Consider the following 11,189-nt stretch of genomic DNA (forward strand, 5'->3'; position numbering starts at 1 on the left):
TTGTTATGTACCCTTTTATACACCTTATGATAGAATAATACAGTAGAGTCCGAAACAACTGTTGTTACAAATAGATAGACTAGGAACCATCAGGTGTTTAACGATCACTATTAGGTGAATTTGTATATTTGTAAAAAACACGAAATATGGCAAAAATAGTTTTTCGAAATATCGCGGATTTAGTTGAATTTTCTGTGGATCGTTTCCGTTTCAATAAATGACCTGATAGGTATTTTGAACTTTTGCGAAGCCAGAACGTTAAAAACTTCAGCCGAAAAAGATATGTACCCAATTTATCTCAAAAATAGTATGAGCTGAATCCTCCATGGTTCTCGATATAATTTTTTAAGGGACACACCGAAATCGGATGCGCGTTAAAAGCATATGGACTTTTCGGAAATTATTCGCGGTTTACGAGGTTTTGGGTACGTCAATGCACATGGAATTGAAGATAAACTTCAGTACTTCCTGGAAACCGCATGCGCATCATATGGTTTTGAGGTTTACGCAATTTTATATTTAAGTTAAGTTATGATGATTTTAGAACGTACAAGTTTGCCAAAAACGTGGGGTCCCAGGGACTTACAGATTTCTTTACGGTTCTTAATATGTTAACAGATATAAATTTCGAGATAATTCGCATTCATTAAAAACAATAAATTAAGTAAGATATAAATTGGAAGTGAAAATTATACTATACCACATTAACATCATATGGTACACCACATTACCTGTACATTTTTATGCCCTCCACCATAGTATGGAGCGTAAATTAATTTTGTCATTCCGTTTGTAACTCATCGAAATATTCATTTCCAACCCTATAAAGTATATATATTCTTGATCAGGGTAAAATTCTAAGACGATCTAGCCATGTCCGTCCGTCTGCCCGTCCGTCCGTCTGTTGTAATCTCGCTATCTTCTGAAGGAATTGAGATAGGGTGCTGAAATTTTGCATAGGGTTGTCTTTTGTCTGCAGGCAGGTCAAGTTCGTAGATGGGATATATCGGTCCACGTTTAGGCATAGCTCCCATATAAGAGTACCCCCAATTTTCGGTATTTTGGGGTTCTTGACCGTGTTTTTCAACCGAATTCGCTGAAATTTGGTACGTTGGGTTCTTATTGGGTACTAAAGGTCTCCACAAAATTAAATTATGATTATAGGTCCACTTTTTCTGGTAGCCCCAATATAACGGCATCTTCTAACTTTCAGTATTTTGGGGTTTTTGATCGTATTTTTACATCGAATTGGCTGTAATTTAGTATTTTGAGTTATTAATAGGTACCAAATTTCTCCACAAAAAATTATGAATATAGGTCCATTTTTTCGGGTAGCCCCCATATAAGGGTACCCCCAATATTCGGTATTTTGGGGTTCTTGGGCGCGTTTTTCAAAAGAATTCGCTGCAATTTGGTATTTTGTAGTCATATATGGTAACAAATCTCCGTACCAAAAATTATTTATATTCGCCCCTTTTGGGGGAAGTCCCCATATAACCCCCTTTTTTATATTAAAATAGTTATATAATTTGTTCTGCGTTTTGGGTTTGGTTCTAAGAGTCTGTCGTAATCATTTAACCTGCGGAGGATATCGAAATAAAGTTAGAACGTAAGGTTCGATAATGAACTATAACCCGCATTTAGGCCTAGCACCTGTGGGGGAGGTATCAGAGGGAGTGGACCGATAGTCCACATTTTCGAACCTGAACTAAGTTTGGAAGAATAATAAGATAGGCACAGGTTGGATGAAATCAAAATTTTTTGGAACATGGTTCACATTATAGTTTACATAATCGCGTTGTAGAAATGTCGGTATAGGTCCACTTTTTGGTATTTTCCCTACATTTTCATTTCAACTACCTTTTAGTATATCTATGGTGGAGGGTATCCAAAGTTCGGCCCGGCCGAACTTAACGCTTTTTCACTTGTTAAAAATCACTTTTAATAGAATTTCAAATATTTTCTCAAATATTTCTTAAATTGTTACTATAATATTATTTTCGAGTTGATTCACGGAAAGACAATACATGTAGCATGTTAAATCCAAAATTACAATTTAATGGGATAAAAAATTTTGTCAATGTAAAAAGAAATTAGCATCACCTACTTTATAATTTGATTATACGTGGTGTTTAGATTGTGTACTTACCTTTGTTGTTAAATTAATTTATTAAAATAATTAAAATGATTTGATGGTGGTGATCGTGATTTTTTGTTGTCTGTTTTTTCGTGTGTGTTTTCCTTCGTGAAAGAAGAGAAAAACAAGTGAAAAAGCGTTATGTTCGGCCGGGCCGAACTTTGGATACCCTCCACCATAGATATACTGACAGGTACTTGAAATGAAAATATAGGGAAAATACCAAAAAGTGGACCTATATCGACATTTCTAGAAACCGATTATGTAAACTATAATGTAAACCATAATTCAAATTTCAGAAATTATTAATGGATAATTATACCCTCAGCCTTATGGCTAATGAGGGTGTATACACTTTGACACGGTCATCGAAACATTTCAGAAAATTTCGATTTCATCCAAACTTTGCCAATCTTATTATTTCTTCCTAACTTAGTTCAAGTTCGAAGATTGGGAATATAGGTCCACTCCTATGGTACCTCCCACACAGGGGCTAGGCCTAAATGCGGGTTATAGTTCATTATCGAACCTTACGTTCTAGTTTATTTATCTCGATATCCTCCGCAGGTGAAATGATTACAACAGAGTCATAGAACCAAACCCAAAACGCGGAACAGCTAACTGTTTTATTATAAGAAGGGGGTTATATAGGAATAACCCCAAAAAGAGGCGAATATTAATATTTTTTGCTGGGAAGATTTTTACCATTGCGACTACAAAATACCAAGTTTCAGCGAATTCAATTGAAAAACGCTCTCAAGAACACCAAAATACCGAAAATTGAGGGTGTCTTTTATGGGGGTACACAATAAGAACCCATTGTACCAAATATCAACAAATTACCGGATATTTTTAATTTGTACCAAATTTCAGAAAAATGCGCTCAAGAACACCAAAATACCGAAAATTGGGGGTGCCCTTATGTGGGGGCTATCCGAAAAAATTCATCAATATTCATAATATTTTGTGGAGAGATTTGGTACCTATTAAGAACTCAAAATACTAAATTACTGCCAATTCCGTGGAAAAATACGATCAAAACGACAAAAATACTGCAAATTAGGAGGTACCGTTAAAGTTGACCTATATTTATAGTTTTTTGTGGAGACATTTAGTACCCAATAAGAATTGGAATTTGGTCCAATTTCTCTCAGAAAAATTGGACCAAATTACAATTAAAAATTAAAAATCCCGATAATTCGTAATGTCAAGGGACCGACCGTTTTATACGAATTATCGGGGTTTTCGAATTAACGGGGTTTCGAATTAGTGGGGGGAAGTAAGTAAAATACGAATTAACGAGGTTTTTATTCAATCGTTAATATACATATTTAAATATGTATCATTTTTTTTATTTTTTCAAAACAACTTAAAACCTATTCATTTTTAACAAAAACAAAAAATTAATTCATAAAGTAGACAAAAATTAAAAACTTATTACATATGTGATATATTAAAAATAATTAAGAAAAAAGATCAGTTTTTTTTTTTTTTTTTTTTTGCTGCAGAGAGTTTTGACGCGTCTTGTCGATTACGTTGTCTAGCGTCACAATTGCTGAAAACACATCGTCGTCAACATCTGTACCCAAAAAATAACGGCGTAAATTGTCAATGCAATTTTTTGCCTCTTTGGAAGAAATCGGGGGGATATCAACTTCGTCGTCATCGCTGACTTCGTCGTCCTCTTGCGAAAATCCCAAGATCTCATCATCCGTTTGTATGCCTGCAACAGCCACATTGTCGTCAAAGTGAACGTATTCATCGAAGCTGATTGGATTTTCTCCATCTTGAGGAACGCGATTCCATTCGGCTACGTTGGGTTCAATGCATGGTTCTTCACTTACTGACGAGTATGGTCCTTTGTCGAAACCACAAGATCGAAAACAGTTCTGAATCGTGGACTGGCTAATATTTTCCCAGGCTTTGTCAGCAATGTTCATCGCGTGCAAGATTGTAATTTTGTGCTCCTTTTCATCCTCAATGCTGTCTAGGAGTTGCATTACGACTTCATTGCGATAGAAAGATTTAAAATTTTTTATGATTCCCTTATCTAGTGGCTGAAGCTGAGAAGTTGTGTTTGCGGGGAAGAACTCTACCTTCACGTGACTCAGATCTGGACGTCCGTTGTGAGCCGTACAATTGTCAACGAACAATAAAATCTTGCGATTTTGGCTGACCATTTTGTTATTTACCAAATTAAGCCATTCATCAAACAAAATGCTCGTCATCCACGCATTTTTGTTGGAACGATAGTCCATAGGAAATGACTTAATATTTTTGAAGCATCTTGGGTTCGCTGACTTTCCAATCATTAAAGGTTTCAACTTTTCAGTGCCATCCATATTACAAGCAAACAATAATGTTATTCTGTCCTTGCTACTTTTACCACCATGGCATGTATCACCCTTGAAACACATTGTTCGGTCAGGAAGGCATTTAAAAAAAGCCCTGTTTCATCGGCATTAAAAATATTTTTGGGCTCATAGTTTCTAATCAAGTCCTGCAACTTCTGTTTCCACTCCGTGCAAACATTGTCGTTGACGCTTTCACCACAAATTTTCCTAAAAGTTATGTTGTGCCTTTTCTTAAACCGATCGAGCCATCCTTCGCTGGCTTTGAAATTGTGTAACCCCAATCTAGCCGCAAACGTTTTAGCCTTTTCTCTTATAAGAACTCCTCCAATTGGAACATTCAATTGACGGCTTTGCCGAAACCATGCGACAAGTGATTTCTCAAGCTCCACGAATTCACCTGATTTTTGGCGTTTTACGGTACTGCTGCTGGGCATTCCCATGATGACCTCCCTCTTTTGAAGAATAGATGTGAGGGTAGACGGAGAGATGTGGTAACGATTCGCTACATCAATTTTTTTCACCATTGTTCACTGCATTAATGATATCAAGCTTTTTACGAATTGAAAGAGTCTTGTAGTGCGACCGTTTTTGTGACATTGCGTTAAATTCACTGAGCTCAGAAAAATGTAAATAGCCCGATCGATCAACGTAAGAACAATGAAAGTTGGAGAAAAGCACACACAAAAACAAATGTTTTGCCACTTCAGAGTAGAAAGTCACTTGTGGTTTACCGTTAAATGGCGAACGATGAGCACAAAAAACAAGTTTTTGCTTGCAAAGAAACCGGCGCCCGCTATATCAAAATGCACGAATGAAGAGAAAGAGATAAACAAAAAATTTGAAGACAAATTACGAATTATAACAGGTATTTCGTTGGAAATTTTGTACGAATTATCGAGGGGACCGAAATGTATGGGATTTTTACGAATTATCGCGATTTCTCCAAGGGACCGGCATTTTGTTACGAATAAGCGGGGTTTACGAATTAACGGGGTTACGAATTATCGGGATTTTACTGTATATATATATAAATATATATAAAATATTTAAATGTGGATACATAATAATTTTTACACAAGCGAGATTTCCAGAGATTTTTACATATGTAGAATTGGCGAAACAATCGCGCAATAAAATAAGACACACGCTGTCGCCAGAATTCACACAGAACCTCATCAAATTGTTTGCTGCTACTGAATTTCTAATGTGCATAGAAAAACGCTTGGAGAAAAAGTACACACATATATATCTATCGGAGAATTTTCTATTTAAATATAGTTCCAAATAAATTACATAATTATGCACGCCTAAAAATTGTATATTAAACACATTTTTCTTACATTTAGGGTATATATTTAGAAACCCATATAATTAAGTTCCACTCTAATACACATTGAATGCACAAAAACTGTATTACACCAAATCATCAAATTTACAAACATCAGAAAAGCAGATAATTAAGAATATACATGTGATCGCATATTTCATGTAAAATGTTCGACCAAACATTATTAGTATGATCATCATTCAATACACATAATACATTATCAAACCAATATCATTATTATAACAAGCAATTCTTTGGAGGCCTTTAACGTTTCTGCTGCTGTTTGGTACATTTGTAAAGAGATTGTAAATATGTAAATTTTGCTTTGCTTTAGACACGCCGTTTTTTCTTGTTTTTGTAATTCTTATTGATTGTTTATTAGGGTTTGAATTTGTAGAAAAAAAATATTTGTTGTTACATATTTAAGAAATTATAAATAAATTTATTATTTAAAAAAATCTTTTAAAAAATGAAATTGTAGAAATTCAACAATTGATATTTAAACAAGCATAAAGATTATTTTGTATAAAAAAGTATAATTTCTTTGTATTTTAAATGAAGCTTCATGTTGAAAACTTTGAAATTTTTTAGTATTAAGAATTAATTTATTTTCTTATTCGGAATTAGATTTTCTTACCAACATAAGTAATGGTTTGAATAAATATTAGGTGTTAAGATGAATTTGTAAATTTGAAAATTGTGTTTTCATACTGACGATGAGGTGGGGATAATCTAGGTCGAAATCAATTATGGGGTCCTATAATAATATTTTTCTGCGCTTATTGGACCAAGGTAAGGGCGGGTAAAGATGCGTAGTCTCTCAAAACATCATAGAGATATGCCATTAGTTGAAGAGTGGAATACTGTTAGTTTTTTGGGTTTGCAGTTTTAGAGGACCTGGTATGGTATTATACCATAGAATGAGGTTCAGGTGCAGTACCTTGGAATACCGGAACTGCCGAAACCGGCGAAGCCACATGTGTATGTAGCAAAGACTGATCGTCATAAGCAGGAACCCTTCCCGGCATAACTTGTAGCGGAATTCCACGGGACGGAACCGATTGTTGATGTAGCTGATGGATGGGATGGAGGTTGTTGATGATGATGTACGACTGCTCTGCACTGCTCTTATTTCATATTCTTTTTGTTTCTGCCGCTGGGCTACCAAATATTGCTATTGACTTCATTTCCTTCAAGGACCATTGTTGTCGTAGTATTGTCGCCATTACAACTTTTCCTTGACATCTTCTGCTGCTTCCCATATTTCTCCATTGTGAGTGATACCGTTTTTGCAAGATTCAGCTTCTTTCGGGGCCTTTTTGCCATGCTACGATCCTCATGAGACATTATGTACATCAACTGCTGCACTTGCTTTTTCTATTGACCAATTTGCTCCTTAAGAGTCAGATGTTCCAGCGCCATTGTTCCTAAGGACATTTTCCCTTTGCCTTTGTAGGTTTTTATTAGTTTTTGCCTTTTGTCTATTTTTTTAGTTTTACTTTTTATTTGTGCCTTATTTGTCTTTTTTCATTTAGCCTCTTTGGCTTCATTTTTTGATGAGCATTTTTGGATTCTTTTAATTTGTTTTTATAATAATATTGTTTATTTTGTAAAAATATTATTGTTTAGTGTTATTTTATTTTCGAGGATATTATTGTTTTGTATTATTTTATTTTTGAGGATATTATTTTTTACGTTCGCTGATTTCGTTTAGTTCCGGCTCGATTGACCAAATGTCGAAGTGATTGTGTGTCTCTTTCGATTGTGATTTCAATTCTCTTTGCTAAGTATATTAGTTTGGTTCTTTTTTTGAAGTAGCAGATTTAATTACAATTCGTCTCGATGGACCAAATGTAAAATTGAGAAATTAAAATATAACCTTATTGTTTGGCTGTAATTTCAATTCTCTTTTTTAAATATATTCTGTTTTTTTGCTTCGAAGTACCAGATTTTATTGTTATCCGGCTTGATGTGCCTTATTGCTTTATTGTTCGATAGTCAGTTCAGTTCTCTTTTTTAAGTTTATTATTTTGGTTCTTTCTACGGACTGTGTGGACTTCTATTAATTCTTTATTATCAGCGCACACACACGGATCATGTGACTGCTTTGCTAAATGATCTTAATAAATATAGAATGCCAATGCCAATCATGTTAATTTTTTTATTGTTACAATAGTTCCGTTCCAGAAACTAAAAGAATCTACTAATTTTACAAGTTTTGCAACTTTTTACTCGAAACCCGTTCCTGAAACCACAAAATTTAAGAGAGCACAAAACAAAATGGCATTCTCTTTGTAAACTGTTTACTCGAGTAAAAATGGTAACCAGAAATGCTAACTTCTGATTGGCTGTTGTTTTGATTTTGAAGTAAAGACATCTAATTTTGAAATATTTACTTGATTTCTGTTCCCGAACTTTTCGAATTTGTTTGTACTCTGAGAGAGATTTTGATATTATAAATATAGTTCCAAATAAATTACATAATTATGCACGCCTAAAAATTGTATATTAAACACATTTTTCTTACATTTAGGGTATATATTTAGAAACCCATATAATTAAGTTCCACTCTAATACACATTGAATGCACAAAAACTGTATTACACCAAATCATCAAATTTACAAACTTCAGAAAAGCAGATAATTAAGAATATACATGTGATCGCATATTTCATGTAAAATGTTCGACCAAACATTATTAGTATGATCATCATTCAATACACATAATACATTATCAAACCAATATCATTATTATAACAAGCAATTCTTTGGAGGCCTTTAACGTTTCTGCTGCTGTTTGGTACATTTGTAAAGAGATTGTAAATATGTAAATTTTGCTTTGCTTTAGACACGCCGTTTTTTCTTGTTTTTGTAATTCTTATTGATTGTTTATTAGGGTTTGAATTTGTAGAAAAAAAATATTTGTTGTTACATATTTAAGAAATTATAAATAAATTTATTATTTAAAAAAATCTTTTAAAAAATGAAATTGTAGAAATTCAACAATTGATATTTAAACAAGCATAAAGATTATTTTGTATAAAAAAGTATAATTTCTTTGTATTTTAAATGAAGCTTCATGTTGAAAACTTTGAAATTTTTTAGTATTAAGAATTAATTTATTTTCTTATTCGGAATTAGATTTTCTTACCAACATAAGTAATGGTTTGAATAAATATTAGGTGTTAAGATGAATTTGTAAATTTGAAAATTGTGTTTTCATACTGACGATGAGGTGGGGATAATCTAGGTCGAAATCAATTATGGGGTCCTATAATAATATTTTTCTGCGCTTATTGGACCAAGGTAAGGGCGGGTAAAGATGCGTAGTCTCTCAAAACATCATAGAGATATGCCATTAGTTGAAGAGTGGAATACTGTTAGTTTTTTGGGTTTGCAGTTTTAGAGGACCTGGTATGGTATTATACCATAGAATGAGGTTCAGGTGCAGTACCTTGGAATACCGGAACTGCCGAAACCGGCGAAGCCACATGTGTATGTAGCAAAGACTGATCGTCATAAGCAGGAACCCTTCCCGGCATAACTTGTAGCGGAATTCCACGGGACGGAACCGATGTTGATGTAGCTGATGGATGGGATGGAGGTTGTTGATGATGATGTACGACTGCTCTGCACTGCTCTTATTTCATATTCTTTTTGTTTCTGCCGCTGGGCTACCAAATATTGCTATTGACTTCATTTCCTTCAAGGACCATTGTTGTCGTATTATTGTCGCCATTACAACTTTTCCTTGACATCTTCTGCTGCTTCCCATATTTCTCCATTGTGAGTGATACCGTTTTTGCAAGATTCAGCTTCATTCGGGGCCTTTTTGCCATGCTACGATCCTCATGAGACATTATGTACATCAACTGCTGCACTTGCTTTTTCTATTGACCAATTTGCTCCTTAAGAGTCAGATGTTCCAGCGCCATTGTTCCTAAGGACATTTTGCCTTTGTAGGTTTTTATTAGTTTTTGCCTTTTGTCTATTTTTTTAGTTTTACTTTTTATTTGTGCCTTATTTGTCTTTTTTCATTTAGCCTCTTTGGCTTCATTTTTTGATGAGCATTTTTGGATTCTTTTAATTTGTTTTTATAATAATATTGTTTATTTTGTAAAAATATTATTGTTTAGTGTTATTTTATTTTCGAGGATATTATTGTTTTGTATTATTTTATTTTTGAGGATATTATTTTTTACGTTCGCTGATTTCGTTTAGTTCCGGCTCGATTGACCAAATGTCGAAGTGATTGTGTGTCTCTTTCGATTGTGATTTCAATTCTCTTTGCTAAGTATATTAGTTTGGTTCTTTTTTTGAAGTAGCAGATTTAATTACAATTCGTCTCGATGGACCAAATGTAAAATTGAGAAATTAAAATATAACCTTATTGTTTGGCTGTAATTTCAATTCTCTTTTTTAAATATATTCTGTTTTTTTTGCTTCGAAGTACCAGATTTTATTGTTATCCGGCTTGATGTGCCTTATTGCTTTATTGTTCGATAGTCAGTTCAGTTCTCTTTTTTAAGTTTATTATTTTGGTTCTTTCTACGGCCTGTGTGGACTTCTATTAATTCTTTATTATCAGCGCACACACACGGATCATGTGACTGCTTTGCTAAATGATCTTAATAAATATAGAATGCCAATGCCAATCATGTTAATTTTTTTAGTTCCAGAAACTAAAAGAATCTACTAATTTTACAAGTTTTGCAACTTTTTACTCGAAACCCGTTCCTGAAACCACAAAATTTAAGAGAGCACAAAACAAAATGGCATTCTCTTTGTAAACTGTTTACTCGAGTAAAAATGGTAACCAGAAATGCTAACTTCTGATTGGCTGTTGTTTTGATTTTGAAGTAAAGACATCTAATTTTGAAATATTTACTTGATTTCTGTTCCCGAACTTTTCGAATTTGTTTGTACTCTGAGAGAGATTTTGATATTATTCCCTTTTACTAGATTTACTATTAAAAAAGAACTGGAACAGACCAAATATCTTTTTGAATCCTTATGTTTTGCTTCAAACCTTAGGCTCCAAGTAAACTTTGGTGGTCCACATGAATTTAATAAATTTTATTATGCTGGAAAACTAATGATGTAAGAATATCTAAATCATGATCTTCATATTCACTTCTCATAAAATGTCCAAAATTTTTACAAGATGAATTATTTGCATCCAGTACGGATCAGATTCATAAACTAAGTGCCCAATAATAAGAAGTTTGAAATCCGTTAACGTCCACGGGACGGAACCGATTGTTGATGTAGCTGATGGATGGGATAGAGGTTGTTGATGATGATGTACGACTGCTCTGCACTGCTCTTATTTCATACTCTTTTTGTTTCTGCCGCTGGGCTACCAAATATT

General features: G+C 33.8%; 1 protein-coding gene across 1 annotated transcript; it reads right to left on the reverse strand.

Moving 5' to 3' along the window:
* Positions 1-3,672: 3,672 nt before the first annotated feature.
* LOC133330785 (tigger transposable element-derived protein 6-like) lies at positions 3,673-4,317 on the reverse strand (the record flags this gene model as incomplete). The annotated part of the gene is made up of 1 exon (XM_061539192.1): positions 3,673-4,317. A coding segment is annotated over exon 1 (645 nt), but the record flags the coding sequence as incomplete, so codon positions are not given.
* Between the last annotated feature and the right edge of the window lie 6,872 nt (positions 4,318-11,189).

The sequence above is a fragment of the Musca vetustissima genome, unplaced genomic scaffold, assembly GCF_032173495.1.
Source record: "Musca vetustissima isolate MV318-11 ecotype Yass unplaced genomic scaffold, APGP_CSIRO_Mvet_v1 utg52330, whole genome shotgun sequence".
In the NCBI taxonomy this organism is placed as follows: domain Eukaryota; kingdom Metazoa; phylum Arthropoda; class Insecta; order Diptera; family Muscidae; genus Musca; species Musca vetustissima.